Raw genomic sequence first — 19,107 nt, 5'->3', positions numbered from 1 at the left:
TTGTGGTTTTTTGAGTTGGTAAAGTTTCAGGTTCAGGTGGCACTTTGGATTCTGGGGTATGAGCTGATGGTGATTTGGGTTTGGGTGTGGTTTCACTATCCTCCCAGCTTGGAGTGAATTTTTCTGGTAATTTTGGCCATTCTTGGGGTTTGTAACTGACAAAAAATTCATATTTAACTGGATGGCTTAATGAGCCAATTAAAGGATCTTTATTTTCATAACTGGACGCTAGTGGTGTTCATCATATTCTCCAATTGGATCTTCCAAACAGTCTTGGCAGTCGCAATCAAGATCCCAAGGGCAGTGTCCCGTAAAGGGGTATTTGAACCACTAAGCCCTTTTTCCTTCTTTATCAGAATTTTGGCACCAGTCATGTTCTTTCATTATGCTTTTTGTATATTCCAAAAGAACTCTCCATCAGGTTCAGAGTATGTATCTGTTGTATCTTTGGGTTGAATCATTTGGCAAGAATAGATGGTTTGATTGGGCTTTTTGAGATGGGAAGGGTCAAAGCTTATGTAGATGGTTTTGTCTTTTCTTTTGGTAAAAGTTGATTCACCAGATTGCAGAGATTCTTCCAGTTCTCTTAACTCTTCATAATTTGTGATCCAGGAATTAGGTAGAATTTTGACAAGTTCATCTCTGGAAATTTGTCTAGGTATTTGGATGCACATGGTGTTTTCTTTGGTAGCATCAATATTTAAGAGTAAAGTATTTTCTCCTCCACAAAGATCCATGGCATAATTTTGGACTCGCCATGCCATATGGTGATGAAGAATGGCTTGGATGGAATCTTTGGCTTGAGGGGCTCCTTGGATTTGGACTTGGATTTTTAGTGCTTCGGTTAAGTATGGATCATAAAGGGACACGTTGAAATTTGGAAAGATAGTCATGAAGACAGTCCCAGCATTCAGGATAACTTCTGTAGTACCCAAATTTGCATGTTGGTACTCCAAGTATCTTGTATCTAAAAGAGAAAGTCGAGCTACAACATGTTGACCTTTTCTTCTTGATATGTTAAAGCAATTCGGATAGCACCAAAATGGATATAGGTAAAACCATGATCTCTCCATTGCTTGGGAAAATCACTGAGATTTGAGGGTGATAAATTGTTCCTGTCTAGTGGCAAGAATAGGATGTTGGTCAAGTTTTGAGGCAGCAACATATTCTTTAACTCCTTTTGGTCTGTGTTGGACTAAGGAACGAATTTGGGTCCAAGGTGCAAATGATTTTTTGGAAAAAGCTGAATAGGGATTTATGAGGGGTAGTTCAGTGGAGGATACTTTTTGTTCATCGGACATGATATCTACTTCATAGAGGTAATCATATTTTTTGGGCAAGGTTTTATATAGAGTAGGAGACATATTCATTTTTGCTAGGGAAGAGGATGATGGAAATGACTCAGACATATTTAGTAAATTGTTCCTCCCTCCGAAATGATGGGCTGGCTCTGATACCACAGTATAAAGAACAAAGTAAGAGACTCCAAGAAAGCAAAAAACCCATATCTATTTTGGTGCTATCCGAATCGCTTTAACATATCACGGAAGAAAAGTTCAACATGTTGTAGCTCGATTTTATCTTCTAGATACAAGATACTCGGAGTACCAATATACAAATTTGGGTACTGCAGAAGTTACCCTGAATGCTGGGACTGTCTTCGTAACTATATTTTCAAATTTCAACATGTCCCTTTATGATCCATACTTAACCGAAGCACTAAAAATCCAAGTCCAAATCCAAGGAGCCCCTCAAGCCAAAGATTCCATCTAAGCCACTCTTTATCACCAAATGGCGTGGCGAGTCCAAAATCATGTCATGGATCTTTGCCTTCCGAGAGGAGAAAATGCTTTACTCTTAAATATTGATGCTACCAAAGGAAACACCATGTGTACCCAAATACCTAGACAAATTTCCAGAGATGAACTTGTCAAAATTCTTCCTGATTCCTGGATCACAAATTATGAAAAGTTAAGAGAACCGGAGGAATCTCTACAATCTAGTGAACCAACTTTTACCAAAAGAAATGACAAAATCGTCTGCATAAGCTTTGACCATTCCCATCTCAAAAAACTCAATAAAACTATCTTTTCTTGCCAAATGATCCAATCCAAAGATACAACATATACATACCCTAAACCTGATGGAGAGTTCTTTTGGAATATACAAAGCATCATAGAAGAACATGACTGGTGTTAAAATTTTGACAGAGAAGGAAAAAAGGCTTGGTGCTTCAAATGCCCCTTTACGGGACACTGCCCTTGGGATCTTGATTGCGACTGCCCGTTTCTGGTATGGAAGAATCTACCATGATAGAGGGGCAGAACTCGGAGGCTACCACGATTATTCTGTGTGGTTCATCGACTGTGCAATAGGCCCGTGATCCCTCTTCGATCAAGTTTGCTTTCTTGGAGTCTCTTACTTTGGTCCCTCTATACTGTGGTATCAGAGCCAGCCAATCCTTTCGGAGGGAGGAACAGTTTATTAAATATGTCTGAGTCATTTCCATCATCCTCTTCCCTAGCAAAAATGAATATGTCTCCTTCTCTATATAAAACCTTATCCAAAAATATGATTACCTCTATGAAGTAGATATCCTGCCCGATGAACAAAAAGTATCCTCCACTGAACTACCCCTCATAAACCCCTATTTAGTTTTTGCCAAAAAATCAGTTTCACCTTGGACCCAAATTCGTTCCTTAGTCCAACACAGACCAAAAGGAGTTAAAGAATATGTTGTTGCCTCAAAACTTGACCAGCATCCTATTCTTGCCACTCAGAGGAAAAATTTATCACCCTTCAAATCCCAGATGATTTTCCCAGGCAATGGAGAGATCATGGTTTTACCCATATCTATTTTGGTGCTATCTGAATCGCTTTAACATCTCACGGAAGAAAAGGTCAACCTGTTGTAGCTCGACTTTCTCTTCTAGATACAAGATACTTGGAGTACCAACATACAAATTTGGGTACTGCAGAAGTTACCCTGAACGCTGGGACTATCTTTATAACTATCTTTCCAAATTTCAACATGTCCCTTTATGATCCATACTTAACCGAAGCACTAAAAATACAAGTCCAAATCCAAGGAGCCCCTCAAGCCAAAGATTCCATCCAAGCCACTTTTCATCACCAAATGGCGTGGCGAGTCCAAAATCATGCCATGGATCTTTGCCTTCCAGGAGGAGAAAATGCTTTACTCTTAAATATTGATGCTACCAAAGGAAACACCATGTGCACCCAAATACCCAAACAAATTTCCAGAGATGAACTTGTCAAAATTCTTCCTGATTCCTGGATCACAAATTATGAAAAGTTAAGAGAACTGGAGGAATCTCTGCAATCTGGTGAACCAACTTTTACCAAAAGAAATGACAAAATCGTCTGCATAAGCTTTGATCATTCTCATCTAAAAAAACCCAATAAAACCATCTTTTCTTACCAAATGATTCAACCCAAAGATACAACAGATACATACCCTGAACCTGATTGAGAGTTCTTTTGGAATATACAAAGCACTCATATGTAATATATCATAAAAGATTAACAAAGGTTACAAGATGATCTTCCAACTGCTACAAGGTCTCCTTTATATAGGACTAGGAGGTTATTACAAGACAAACTTGCATGATAAAATAAACCTATCTTAAAGCATCTCGCATTTACACATGGCATAGGGAAGGGCCATACACCAAGGCAAAGGCGGATCCAGACTTTGAAGTTTATGGGTTCCTATAACGATCTCAAGTTAGCAGTTGGGTTTACAATCAAATATTTATAGATATTTAATTAATTTTTTCATACATATACAAGGACTATGCAAAAGCTATTGGGTTACCGAGAACCCGCATATCGCCCTCTAGATCCGCCAATGCCCCAAAGGGTATGATGTAGTCCGCGTACCCTAAGCAAGCTTTACCTATAGATCACGCGGGTTAAAGAAGTTTAGTGTCCAAAATTTATTTATTTTATTTCTTGAAGTTAACGAGCATCGGTTATTAGTTAACGATCGAAAAAGAACTTTATAATTAACAAGCAGGCAAAATGCAGTATCAGATTTCGATCACTGCCTTCAATAATAATAGTAAATAGTATTGAAGTAGAAAAGAGTTTTCTTTTGCTTTGTTTTTATTTAAGATGTTGTCTTGTTCTTTTTTTCAGTAATTTTCTACTATATATAAATGGGAAAGGGCGGAACAAACAGCAATATTGACATTTCATTAGTGTGTTTCTGCTTTGCTGTGGGAGACATGACCAAAAGCCTCACTCATATTTTTAAAAATGACACTCTTGTCCTCCTCATTAATTGATTTGAAGGTCTATTCGGATATTCAGTTTGAGAAGCAACTAATGTAAAGCAAATGTAGCAATTTGTTGGGTTTTTGGTATTATTTTGACATGGAATGAAAATAGAATAGCTTTAGTTAAATAAAAGATAATACTAGCAAGGAAAAATTAATCATATCATAATTTTTACTTTGTACAATTTTTCAAATGGTGGAGAGAATAGCTTTGATCAACGTACGCTCATGCACCTTTTTTAGCGTTAATTAGTTTAGTAAATCAAAATTTCATGACTTCTTTAAGATTCTTCCATATGTTTAGAACGCAAGTACATTTGATTTTCTATATACTTATGTGACAGCAATTTCGTACGCTATGCAAAAAACGACATGCAATGACTGAACACAAAGTTTAATCATTGAATTTAACGTGAGAAAAGATGGCGAATTGAGAGAAATAGTCAACATTTTTACGCTTTGAATTGATGCGTAGTGAGACCCCATATTGACTTTCTTAAAGTGCTCTCTTGCCGTTGACGAAGTCACAAGTTTTTAGCAAATCAAGAGAGAACTTAATTTAATATACACTATCTTTATACTCTTTCTATCTCAAATTATTATTCGTAATTTTGTCATTTTAGAAGTTTAACACATATTATTTTATTCTCAATTTACCCTTAATAGTAATTGTTCTTGAAGATAAAAATGATACATAAATAGAATAAATATTCAATGAAGAAAAATTATGTTAAGACATAAATAAGAATAAAAAAATAGTCAAAAATTCCTCATAATTAAGATTTTCTTAATAAGCATGTAAAATAAAAACATACAATAAATAATTTGAGACGGAGAAAGTATACCTTAAAATCAAATCAGGAATAACCTTAGGAAATGAATGAAGGAGGCACATTAACTTCTCTCACAGGGTGTTATAACCAAACACCTCTGCAAGGAAAAAATTCCAAGCTTTTCTTTTTTACAAATCTAACCCATAAAAAAAACAATTTCATGTCAACTAAAAGAAAAAGAAAAAATAATAATAATAACAATAAAAATAATACAGTGAAGAAAGATGTCGAAAAAAAGAATTAAGAAGCGCGCAATTCACCAAGTATTGCTTCATGTTGAGCCCATCCATCTCTCTTCACCTAAAACCTTTTCAATTAATACCAGTTAATCACTTTTCAACATTTCTTCTCTACTAAAAGGGCAGCCTTGTGCACTAAGTTCTCGTTTTATGCACGGGTCCGGAGAAGGACCGGACGTCCTGCATTTCTACAAGAAGCTATTTCTAAGGTTCGAAGCCACCTCCTAATCACATAGCATCAACTTTACGAGTTATGTCAAGGCTCCCCTTCAACAGTTCTCCTCTACTGCATTATGGAATTAGTTAATGATCGGAAAACGACTTCTTCACAAGGAATGGTAATGCCCATGTCGTGATTGAACCCAAACTCCTCTTCGGCACAACGGAGAAGGGACTGAAACTGAGGGTGAGTTAAGAAAGAAATTGGTATAATATATCGCGTTCGGTTCTCTCCTACGTATACAGCAAAATGACCTTTGGGCACATCAATGGGAAGGCCATCTTCGTCGTCGTCGTAGCCATTTTTCTTTCCCAAACTCGAACACCTTTTCAAGATTTGCTTTAGAATTGCAGCTTGTGACAACTTGTTTGATTTTCTAATGGCCATTTTAATTTGTTTTTTTGAAAGTTTGAGAATGTAAATGAAAAGAAAGTTGAGAGTTTTGGGAAGAAGAAGAAAAACACTTCTTTCCTTTGAGAGAAAGAAATGCTAAAAAGTGAGTTGTGTGATGATAGAGGGATGTTCAGGTATTTATGAAAGAAGAAGACCCCAACTATGACTTTTTTTTTGTTTTACTTTTAATTTTGAAGTTGGGGTTGGGGGGGGGGGGGAGCATAATACACAGGCAGATTTATTAGCTCTATAACAACAGGTGGAACACATCCACACTACTTTCAGCCCCAATAATATATGCTATAATACATATATGTATATTGATTTTAAGGTATATATATACACACTTATAAAAGGCAGCTTGGTGCACTAAGCTAATAGCTGGATCCAGGGAAGAGCCCAATCACAAAGGTCTATTGTACGCAGAGCTAGACGTATCCAATGTAAAAGCTATGGATTCAACTGAACTCATAGTTTTTGCTCATACCCTATATTTTTGCCCAACAAATCATTAAATATAGATAAATAAATAAAAAATAAACTCATTAAATTAGATTGAGATGATATAGCATTACAAATCTGAACCCATAAAGTTCAAATCATGAATCCGCCTCCGATTGTACACTGTTTTATCTTGCATTTCTATTAGAGGATGTTCCCTTGACTCAAGCCCGTGACCTCCTGGATACATGGCAACAACTTTACTAGTTACACTGATAGTTTAGAGATTTATTATGTTGTTAGTGCAATTTTATTGGTTATAACAGATTACTGATGTACGATATTTCCATGTTATTGTATCAGGCTTGCTATGAAAAGTTCCATATTATGTTATTGTAGATTAAATTTAACTTCACTACTAGAAAACAGGCAAAACCCGTCCAAAACATACTGACCGAAGTCGGTCGGAAAAAAAAATGACCTAAATTGATCGAAAATTAAGTTATATGGTCGGAAAAGTCAACAAAAACATTTCTGACAAAGCAAATAGTGGTCCCACAGCAAATAGTATATAATATAGTATATAAGCTATATTCGATATAAGCTATATTCGATATAAGCTATATTTGATATAAGCTATATTTGTATATATACCATACACTTAGTATATATACTATATTATATATACATCTTATAGTGGTATATATAGTACATATAGTATAGTATAGTATGGTGTGTGTGTGTATATATATATAAGCTATTTGCCTGGAAGGATCGGTATAACAGTGAAATTTGTGCAAATTTGACGTTTAAATGTCGTAAGAGACTATCTGATTCCTTCAACTCCGCTCGAAAGAAGAGCAAGAAGCCTTCATGGGTTCTACCGCATTTATGGAAGGATCTGCTGAGGTATTGGACCACCAAGAAATTCGAGAAGAAGAGTGAATAGAGAAAGAAGGCTCGAGCATATGAGAAGGGTGGCTCCTTGCACTATGTGGGTGCAAGGAGCATGAGGGCTACGAGGAAACTACTGGTAATTCCTTAAAATATTTATATCTATTTTTATCGAACTATATTTATATATGTTAATTTAGTTAACACGTTTCATTATATTTGTAGGGGGGAAAATATGGGAGGAAGATGACTCATGATGAGTTTTTCATGGAGACTCACATCTGGAAGAAGAAGGCACTGACAGATCCAAATAGATGGGTCGAGGACCGGGCGAAGACTGCATATGTAAGTTTCATAACTACTATAAATTTTTATAATATTATATATTTAAAAAAATTCTATCTTCTAAATAAAGGGTCGCTACAAGATTAATGTGGAGGAGTACACTCAGAGCTTGCCATCAAATGAGCAAGGCGAGCGACCACCCCTTTCAGACGGAGAAGCGCAGAGGATATGGTTGGATGTTATCGGTGGTCCTAAAAAGGGTTATCATACGACCTTCCAGAGAGATCATTTCGGCTCTACATGGATGGATTGCAAGATATAGGGACTTCCGCCCAAGGCAAGGCAATTGATAGATCGACTATCTCGTCTGTGGAACAGAAGATCGCAAAGCTGACAGCAGAGCTTGAAGAGACAAAGGATAGAGAACAAAGAGAGATGAATAATTTGGTACCCTTCAAGTTCAGCTAGAAAAGAGGGACGAACAATTTAATCTCCTGCAAGATCACCTGGCCAATCTTCTTGCTAGTGGTGCTTTCCCCATTCCCAGTCTCCTGCACCTTCCCATGTGCTAATCCTTCTCGTCGTGATCCTTCGAACCATGCCGAAGATGAAGGTTCTAGTAGTGAAGATGGAGATGATGCAATATAAAACACTCATTGAATGGTGTGTATTGTTAAACAAAGTATTGAACTTGTCAACATTTAGTTGGGACTAGTTTTGAATGATGATTGTTTGTTGACATTATTTTGTTATTGAACATTTGTCTAGTTATTGTTGTGCTTGGCGTTGTTGTTATTAGCATTGTTGTTGTCGTTGTTATTAGCGTTGTTGGTTAATTATTGTTGTTGTTATTGTTAGATAATTGTTGTTAGATAATTGTTGTTAGATAATTGTTGTTAGTTAATTGTTGTTGTTGTTGTTGATTAATTATGGTTGAATGACAGCAATATAATGCTGCCATTATAGGATAGATATTGGTTGTAATTGGCAGGTGGTGTAGCTTAAAAATAGACATTTTCTGCCCGGTTTTTACCCAAAAAGCAGACCGAAATCGGTCGGATTTTTCTTTTGGCCCAGAAATTCAAAATTTCCAACCGAATTCGGTCGGGAATTTCAAATTAAATAAATTTAAATTCATTTATTTAAATAAATAAACAATTTATAAATAAAATTATTATTTATTTGAAATACCGACCGTTAAATTAAAAAAATTATTATTACCGATCGATTTCGGTTGGTAAATGATGTTTGACAGTCAGTCAACGCTTTGAAAATATCGACCGATTTCATTGGCAACATGTTAGCGACCATCATTTTTTTGACTAATTAAAAGCAGTCGGAAATCGGTCGATTTTTTACAATTTCCGACCGATTTCGATCGGTTTTCTTGGACGAAATTAAGCAGTTTTTTAGTAGTATAGTTTGATACTGGAAAAAATTATATTCTGTAAGTACATAGAATTATCGTTACAGAAGAGTAAGGTATACAATAATACTATGTATCTATTATTCAAAATCCTAACTATAACATGTTTCTGCACAAGACAGAAAACACAAGATATGTTGATGTATGTGTAATAGAGAAAGGACAAGGTGGGGGCCAAAACCCATTGGGTTTACATTTTGTATGCTGGCCCTCCTTATGGCAAAGAGGCCCCATTTCTCTTTGTCATTCTAAGTTTAATTTCTTTTTCTTTTTTTGGATTTTATTTCAAGTAGTATAGGTTTTGGAACATTGAATTTGAATTCTATTCTGGTCTAACTTTCGGTTTGTGCTGTGGTGTATTTGGTAAACGATATTTATGATGTCCAGAGACATGTCTTTCACTGCCAAAGGATGGTTGCAAGTTTCAACATCCAGACTTTAATGGTATTTGTTTCCATTTCCATCATTCTGTCTCAGCTTCTGTTGAATTTTTCTTTTCCTAATAAATAGCGGTTCACTTTTTGCTTCATATCTACTTCTGTGGCTCCTGTTATGCCGCCTTCAATTTTCTTGGTTTTTCAACTAGTGTCCAGTATCTGCATTGGGACGAAACGAATTCAGATTTGTGCAAGAAAATTCCATTTTGGGAAGTAAAACGCTCCCTACCAAAAGTGACTCCAGACTGAGGGCTCGACATCCTTCATTTCTCTTTTGTTTATGTTTTTCCGTTTGGGAACATATTGATCGATTTATCTAGATTCGTATTGCATAAAGTTCATTTAAGGGAAAGTGCTTTCTAATAGGAATTTCTCTATTCCGAGGGTCTAAACGTGAAACCTCTAACTAAGGGTGGATGATCCACTTGCCCAACTAATCCAAATTTACGCCGCATAGGGCCCAGTTAAAGTAAAAACGTTTCCTACCAAGAATTTCTCTATCCTCAAAAGTTCGAACTTGAAACCTCCGAATAAAATCTTCTTAATTCATCCCATCACATTGGCGTTTATTTTATGTTTTTGAATATATAAGAGTAACTTTAGTTTCTTATTCTTCTACAAAAATTTGACAGAAAATACAGTCACTTTTAGGCATTTCTTAAAAGTAAAAGATATAGCCAAAAGGGTTATTGGTAATTGTCCATAATAACTAAAACTAGTTATTCAACAAATAAAGTAGACAAATCACTACACTAAGTTCAATTATTTTTATAGTAAAATGTTATTAGTATATAAGTTAAACTGAAAACGAAACTATATATTGCTGTAATTTTGTTTTTCTTTTGGTCTAGATTTTTGGCAGAAATGCAAGTGCACATCGACTTTTCAATTTTGACTCTTTCCGTACACAGTCATATCGTTATTCGCAGTTTTATGTTACACAAGAGATACATTCAATCTCTCTGTCCTACCACTCAAGATTTTTCGTGTTAATCTAGAAATTAACTTGTACTTCCATCTTAAAAACTATTTACTCATTACCAAGAACTAAGAAAATTTATGAGTGTGTGTGTGTGTTTAACTTAAGCGTAAATTAAGCATATTCCAATAAACTAAAAGGGATTTCCCAAAGAAGTCAGTTTAAGGTGAAGGTGTACTTTTATTACACTAATAAAAATGAGACTTAACTCGAGCTCAACACCTGTTTAGAGCTCGATTTGTTTTTGATAGGTGATATACGTTACTCCCATTGTTTCTATTGATATGAACCTATTTGATTAGGCACGGAGTTTAAGAAAAAAAGAAAAAACTTTTGAATTTATAAATCATCGCATAAAGATAAATTGTTTTCAAATATGGAAAGGGGTCATTCTTTTTTACAATGACTAAAAAGGAAATATGTTCACATAAATTGAAACAGAGGGACTACATATTTTGCGAACTGTTTGGAGTTGGGAATAGCTCAATATGTTGCTGTTGATTCTTGACGTAACAAGAGAGAAACCAAACATTTTTAAGTCACTAAATATAAGATAGGATTGAGATCTGTAAATGGTCCTCCAAGAGAGGACCAATGCAGATTACAGCAGCACCATTTGCAGAACAGTCACTGTTATCAGACAGTGAGCACACTCCAACTCCGATATGCACCACGGATATATTCTCCCCCGACCGACCACATGCTGATTTAGAATTTAAATTTGAAGTATAAATTTTAAGTAAGAGTTCAAATTTTAATATATATATATATATTTATGCTCTCCGTAGAGTACTTTTTTTTTTTGAACCCATTAAACAAGGCTCCATCTATATCTGCATCCAACCCCAACAATAACCAACCAAAACAAAGAAAAGGAAAAATCTTCAGCTCCAATAATGTGTGTGGGTGGGGGAGGGGGGGGTGGTTTGCTGTTTACGATTCTAGTATCTCTTTGCATGTTCTAAGGCTCAAAAAAGGATCCCCAGAGCTATCCTTTTTTGAGCCTTAGAACATGGTTTCGGTTCCCATTATATATATATATATATATATATATATATATATATATATATATATATATATATATAATGCCTATATATATATATATTAGAAAACACAACATCCATCCCTCAAAAGGCCAAAGAAAGAAAAATAATCAGATTTGCCCTTTAAAGTCCTTTCCAAAGAACAGAATTACATCCTTCCTTCAAAGGCCAAAGAAGGAAAAAGCAAGTAAACTCCCAACCATACTATACCCATCAATAAAGAAACTGGAATCCCCTCCAACGTTTAATTCTCCAATTCTCCCATAACTAGGGAGTAGAGAAAGGAAGGGAACGGTATAAAAAAGTCTAATTATGACGAATCCTCTGAGATAACTACAATTATTTTCGGATTCTAGTATTAGTTGATTGATTGAAATTGAGAGTGCAATAAAAATGAGTAATATTCACAATGCAGAAGTAGCAATGTTTTCAGAAGCAAGAAAAAACATTTGTAAAAATGACACTTGTCTTTTTAACTTACCGTGGACATGACCCTTAATAGGAGGGCGTGAAGGTCGAGAATTAGGGTAAAAGGTTAGCAGGTAGTCGAGCGTATTTCTATGTTGTACCAATAGGTAGTAGTATTAGTCTTGTACTCTCGTATTCATAGATTTCTATTATTTGTTGATTTTTCCCCCTTTTTTCTTTTTCCTTGAGCCGAGGATCTTCTTCGGAAACAGGCTCTCTATCTTCACTAGGTAGGGGTAAGGTTTGCGTACACACTATCGTCTTCAGACCTCACTTGTGGAATTGCCCTGGATCTGTTGTTGTTTTGTTGTACTTCTTGTCTCTTTAGTTTGTCATTATCTATACACTGAATTACACAACAACTAGAAGCTCACATGCAGGAAAGAGAAAGGACCAGATCCAGGTAGCTGAAAACCGAATGTACACAAGATTGATCAAGAGTGTCTCTCCAAGTAAATAATGAGTGTGGATAAAGAAAACAAAAAGAATGACAAAAATAATAAAAGAATGTGCCTAAAGCTAATTATGTACCACAATTTTCTTCTATTTGGAGTTTGATGGTGACTGAGGCTTCTCTATAGCACATGAATGCCATGTTACTCTTGAAGCCTGTCCCTTCAAAAATGTTTTACTCCAGTACTAAAGAGTCTTGGCGTATCTGGTAAAGTTATTGTCAAGTGATCAGGAGGTCAAGGGTTCGCGCCGTTGAAACAGCCTCTTGCAGAAATGCAGGGTGAGGCTGCGTACAACAGCCCCTTATGGTCCCGCCCTTTCCTGCACCCCGCGCATAGCGGGAACTTAGTGCACCGGGCTGCCTTTAGTAAAGACTATTGTAAAGCCCTGTTATATCAGCCCCAACAACTTTGAAACTACCTTTAAATGCTATACATCATTCATATGCTCTAATTGCCTCATCCAAATTGTAGATGGTCCTATAATTCATCAAGTCTAACAGTCTACCTGGGACACATTCCTTGATATTTTATCTTAGTAATTTCTATAAATGATAAACTTAATGCCAAGCAACAGACGAAAAATTGAACTCAAACACAGAATCTTCACATTTATGGGAGTGTCAACCATTTGGAGTTGGCTTTCTTTTCACTAGCACTGACTACTATAAGAATCCACGAATTACTGCAAAGGCTATCGAAATTGGTTTTCTATTAACTAAAATGTATCAGGATTAAACCAAGCAGATAATCTACCACCGCACATGCAGAAAGCTTCTTTTTTTTGGTTTTTTGGGTGTGTGTGTGTGTGGGGGGGGGGGGGGGGTGGAACTCCCAGTTACTTCTATTTAAAGCATTATTATAGATCACAACTTATAATATCAAACCCCAAAATTAAGAGAAATGATGTCATGATAAACCATCCAACGTAGTTTGTTTTCGGAAGAGTTTTAAGGTACCCATATGACGTGGCCTAAGTACAAGAAGCCTCAGTTTCTAAGCCAAAAATATTTACACAGACAGATATATGTATATATTGTATATATAGAGAGAGAGCAGATATAAGGATGGTTGAAATAGATAGGCCGAGGAAAATACTCTTTGGACCCACAGCAAATTCTGCAAATGTTAAGGATTAGGATTTCACATCCGGTTCGGAACAAACAAAAGCACAAGCTAGCAGCAATTAAGTAGGTTGAGAAGACCGTAGATAGTACATGCACAATCACCCGAAATTTAGGAAAACAATGTAAAACGGCTTTCTATTCATACCTTATTGTCACAGCTTTGAATCTCTCCAACTATGCTTTCAATTGTTCGTTTTTACAAGAGCTCAGTTGAGACCCTGTGCACTCTATTACCTTCCTACATGAGATGAGCATTTCTGGAACTTCTAAATCTATTGGACTGCTCTCCACGCTACTTCTGAGCCACATCGGATGGGCATTGTGTCATCTGCAGGTGCAGCACCTCCTTTGTGTACATCCACCTCTGCAATGGATGAGCACCCGCCACAACTCCTGGGCCATTTTGAAGTAAAACTGTAATTCTTTCCCACGACTCCCTGTGGTGCAGTAAAACTGTATCAGGATAAAAGTGAAAAGACCTCGTACATCAGAGCACTTAGCAGAGTGACGAAAATTACGGTACATATAGTTATAATAAATTCACAATCAGAGGCAGGTTTCAATTGCAGGTGCTGTCCATCTATCAAGCTCAACTACCTTCTGAGAGCTGCAGTATGAACTTGCACCTCCAGATGCGAAATAAACCATCAGTAAATATCTTCAGATTATCATACTATATACATAAACCATGTCACAGCGAAAAACCTTTGAGGTACAATCTTTATTTTGATGAAATATGCATTGGTGATGGTACTATACTTGAAGATATCTGGAAATCTTCAAACAACATAGCTCATTTTCCATCTCGATAGTCGATGCATTGTTATAGAAGATCTTACCCAATTTATTTCATGAATTCCATTTTGATATACCGTGAAAGCCAAGCATGTTCAACTGAACCACAAGGCTCACTTTACACATGCATAACTATCAGATTCCACAACTTTTCCATTGTCATTGTTTTAAAGCTTTTCTAACTATTAGTTATCCTCCAGTCATTCCACAACTTAGCAACTGAATCTCAATGCACAATGACGAAAAACGAGCAATAAATTCATCCTTCACTGAGGAGGCAAGGATATTTCGTATCACTGAATATGGTTTGGACTTCCTTTCACATGGCTCATCTGTGCCTTATATGTCAGTGGGTCTCTTATTAGGACCCATTTCATTTGATTCCTGACCATGAAGTTAAGAACTAAGAGTAAGTCATTTCCTGATATTATTTTGTAACCTTTATGCTTCAAATATGAAGAAACTTAAAGCCATTTCCTGATATTTAGTTGTAACCTTTATGCTTCAAATATGAGGAAACTTATAAAGAATTATGGTTACTTTTCCAGATGAGCTAGTTCTTGCCATCTTGTGCGCTTCATGCAGCCCTGGCGACTAGCGTGTCCCACAGATTTTAACATTGAATTGCCATAGTTTCTTCTTTATCTCCTCTAATTCCTTCCTCCTCCCTGCCCACCTGTAATTCCATCATCTTTAACTGCTATAGACTCTCCTTACGTTGCTCATTAAGTCCGAGCATATCAAAGTCATGGCACAGCCCAAATCCTCTTTCTCTGTTGTCACTTCACAAATAAGAAATCGGTTCATCCCCTCAAGTCCAACATAATTTTTAAGAGCTTCAATGAAAATTGAATTTGAAGAACGTCTCCAGAGTAAAGGTTTCTTCCAAGTAGCTCTTCATTGAGATGGAAGAGGCACTCCTCTGCCCCAGCGAGCTCCTTATTTAGCTTCATGTCAATTTGATGAATATTTTTGGTTTCCTTTGTCCTGGAATATTTGGATGTAAAGGTTACTCCCCGTACTCTACTGCTTTAAATGCCCGCAGTCGCACATAAGAAACTAGTCCACATTGAAACATGGTCTTTGAAAAATCTAACTTCAGCTACACACTTGTAGGAGCACTCCATGTGTGAACCACCTTGAACATCATAACTGCACTTATAGTATGCTCTAATCACTTGTCGCAATCTATCTTACACAACGAGAATAATCAAGGACCCTCACAATCTGTGCCAGTAATACCTCATAAAACATTTCTTTTAGCTACAGAATCCATGAGAAGAAGAATGTGGCGTATTTCTGACCATTGCTTTTATCTCATCTACAGATATCCACCAAGCTATGTCCTATGTCTTTCTTTAATCCCTTCTCTTTTATCTGTTCCCTCAACATCTCAATTTCATTCCACATGCCATTCCTGGCATACATGTTCGATAGCAGAACATAAACCCCGTCATTTTGAGGGTCCAAATCCAATGCCCTTTGAGCAGCTACTATACCTAGTTCGACATTGTCAAAGTTATGGCAGGCACTAAGCAAGGCTCCCCACAAGGTAACAGTGAAATTATCATTATCTTTGTAAGATAACTCGTTGATTAGTTTCCATGCTCTATCCAACTCACCTGAACGACACAGTAAATCAATCACACAACTGTAGTGCTCGGGGCTGGGTTCCAAACTGTAATTAGATGCCATTGATTCAAAGTACTTCATTCCAAGATTTACGTGGCCAGTGTGACTACAAGCGGAGAGAACAGTCAACAATGCTACACCATCTGGTTTAATTCCATCCATCACCATGTTATTAAACAAATTAATCACTTCTTCAAATTTCCCATTTCTTCCGCAAACACCAAGCATTGATGTCCAAAGAACAACATCCTTCTTTCTTTCTCCACATCTAAAGCCGACCATGTCGAATACATGCCTAGCCTTCTCCACTGACCCACATTTGCCATACATTTCAATCAACAAACTTTGAAGAAAAACATCAGATTCCAAGTCATGAAGTTTTCGAATAACACGTCCATGAACTTGCTTACCCAATTCAAATGCAGAGAGCCCAACGCAAGCACGCAAAGCAGCTGAAAAAGTGAAATTATCCCAAGATAGATTCAAGCACGGCATGTTCCTAACCAATGCCAACCCCTCCATCCACATCTTAGCTTCAGAATAGCCCGAAAGAAGCGCGTTCACGCACACTGTGTTCTTCACAGGAATTTCATCGAACAACACAGCTGCGTTCTTGATACACAACGATTTGGCATACATGTCAATCAAAGCAGACCCCACATAAACACTAGAAATCCAACCTGATTTATGCACAAGGGTATGAACCATTTGCCCAAAGTTTACATTTTTAATAGCAGATGAAGCTGTAATGGAGCTACACAAGGTGTATGAATCAATGTCGATAGCACTAAAATGCATGAAAGAGAATGTTTTAAGAGCAAGAAAATGAAACCCATTTTGTGAAAAATGGGAAAGAATTGAATTTAAGAGCAAAGAGTTTTTGGGTTTGAGGAATTTGAAGAAGTTGATTAAGGTTTTAAGGTTATTACCATTGGGAAGTGAAGTAGTTGTGCATGTAGTAGATATGAGTTTGAATTGAAAGTTAGGGGAGATAAAGAGTAATCCTGTTCTAATTAGATGTGCATGAAATACTTTAATGGCTCTCAGATTCTTTGAGTTGCAAAAATGGTGAAAGATGTTAGTGATGGAATAGAAGTTTGGTCCTGTTTCATACTGGGAATAGGATTGAGTCCACATATTTGAATTCACGTCAGTTTAGTAATGACAAGTGATTGTTTCCTCCCCTTATATAAAGGATAAATACCTGCGCACCCAGTGTTTATGACATAACTAGGCCCGGGCTTCGTGCCATTATAAAAGAAATAAATGAATTTCAAATTAATTTATAATATATAAATTTTGTCAAAATAGAAGAAATAAATATATCATGTAAATGCAGGCAAAAATTTAGTTCCATATATTGACGTATATGTGCTCACGAACATATGAGCTCCATTTTAATGAATTGTATTTTCTCATGAAATAAAATTAAAAAAAAAAAAGAGATCTTTTTTGTGGAATTTTATTCACTTTAGAATTGGTGAAAGATATCAATGAATTTAGAAATAATTTTTTCATGTATATGCAGGCAAATTTTTTATTCTATATATTGATTGTATATGCGCCGCAAACAAATAAAACTGGATGAACTGCATTTTTCTTTATTTATTTTCTCATAAAAAGGAAAATAATTTTTTGGAGGAATATAGTGACTATGTTGTTTTATCACATGATTCTCTTTATAACATCATTTTACAAACTTGTCATAGTATTCTTTGGATTTGATTTTTCATATATTCTCTATAACAATATTTCACTATAAGTATGACCGTATATATTAAATCCATAGTACATGAATATTTGCTTTTCTTTCTTTTGCTATTCCAAATTTTTTTTTTCTTCTTTTTCTTTCTATTCATATTCTACTCTGTAATCCCCCTCAATTTTTCATCCCTTAAATAAGTTCTTATTTTCCGAAAGTAGTTTTTTCCCTCTAAATTTTTCTTAATATTTCCCTTTTCTCCTAATTTACTATTGGTACTTCCTTTATGGGCTTTCTTTTTTCTTCTCTTTCCGTTCATTTTCTCCCCTCTTTCCCCGGTTACTCCAAAAAATCTTAAACTATGCTCCTCCTTAATACACACAAATATCCACTTCCTTCCTCTAATTCTGTGCAGCAAAATTTAAAAATTTTGTTCTCCATCCTAAAATTTCCAGGAAAGTAATCCTTCAGACGAAAAAAAAAGAAAAGAAAAGAGCTCCAAGCCTGAACATTGAAGCATTGAGTTTGAAAAATGAGAAGGAAAAAATCATTCCTATCGGCAATTTATCATAAACACGGAGGGTTCCTTTTTGTTCTTTCTTTTATCCTACAAGATCAGTGCAAAGATAACATTTTTCCCTTTTCACATTATTAGTGTGGAGTAAAGACTTTAACCAAATATTTTAGGATTTTTGTTCCTCTTTCTTTTTTACAATGTTTCAAGATATTTTCTTCATATAATTAGTGGCGAATAAAAGATGTCTAACCAAGCACTCCAAATTTGTGATGCTACAATTTTAAATTGTAAATGGTGACAAGACTAATTTATAATTTCTTAATTTTTATAAAAAAAAATCATATTTTTAGTAATAAACATATTGTCGTGATTCTGCTATGAAGTACAAAAATGGATAAATTACCTATTACAATTGTTAAAAACTTCATATGAAGAATTTTTTGTCTCTTGAGACAAATATTATGGAAAAAATCAAACGGCACCAACTGTGTCCTATCGTCTATTGAAGGATATCGAGTTGCATCCGCAATTCTTGTGCAAGGACCAAGTCCTCTTGCTCCTTGAACCTTAGTGCCTTCGACGACTATGACACAAGTCGAGGAAAATAATTATAAGTCCCGTGATAGAAAAATTAAAAAAACACAGATCGAAACTTAAATAGAAAAACCTAAAAATCTAACACCAACTAAACATGAAGCTTCAGACAATCCATGGGCTTTTCCGTTGGAGCTTCCACAGTCACTTCTTCTCCTCCAATAATTTCTTTCTATTGTAAAGGCACTGATGGGGGTATCAAATGAGAAACCAACATATTCTCATCTCAACGTATAATAAAAAATATATTGATTAGGAAAGTAGATAATTATAGCTTAATAGAAGTTTCGCCGCCGAGTTTTCATTCATCACAAGAAAAGATTGAATAG

General features: G+C 35.8%; 1 protein-coding gene across 3 annotated transcripts; it reads right to left on the bottom strand.

Moving 5' to 3' along the window:
- Positions 1 to 13,531: 13,531 nt before the first annotated feature.
- Positions 13,532 to 17,141, bottom strand: LOC107818256 (putative pentatricopeptide repeat-containing protein At1g03510). 3 transcript variants are annotated; one of them, XM_016644239.2, is made up of 2 exons: positions 14,136 to 17,141; positions 13,532 to 13,975 (listed from the first exon to the last, which is right to left on the bottom strand). In XM_016644239.2, the coding sequence occupies exon 1, from the start codon at positions 17,100 to 17,102 to the stop codon at positions 15,651 to 15,653; it is 1,452 nt and encodes a 483-aa protein (XP_016499725.2). In that variant the 5' UTR covers positions 17,103 to 17,141; the 3' UTR covers positions 13,532 to 13,975; positions 14,136 to 15,650. The 3 variants fall into 3 exon arrangements, with proteins under 3 accessions (XP_016499725.2, XP_075110328.1, XP_075110329.1); XM_075254227.1 differs by having other exon boundaries at positions 14,378 to 17,141; XM_075254228.1 differs by having other exon boundaries at positions 14,874 to 17,141.
- Between the last annotated feature and the right edge of the window lie 1,966 nt (positions 17,142 to 19,107).

The sequence above is a fragment of the Nicotiana tabacum genome, chromosome 5 (genome assembly GCF_000715075.1).
Source record: "Nicotiana tabacum cultivar K326 chromosome 5, ASM71507v2, whole genome shotgun sequence".
Classification (NCBI taxonomy): domain Eukaryota; kingdom Viridiplantae; phylum Streptophyta; class Magnoliopsida; order Solanales; family Solanaceae; genus Nicotiana; species Nicotiana tabacum.
The sequence above is the reverse complement of the archived record's forward strand: the minus strand, read 5'-3'. Positions and strand labels throughout refer to the sequence as shown.

Bases quoted from the DNA above. Each gene is read 5' to 3' on its own strand.
- LOC107818256 (XM_016644239.2), bottom strand. From the start codon at position 17,102: ATGTGGACTCAATCCTATTCCCAGTATGAAACAGGACCAAACTTCTAT.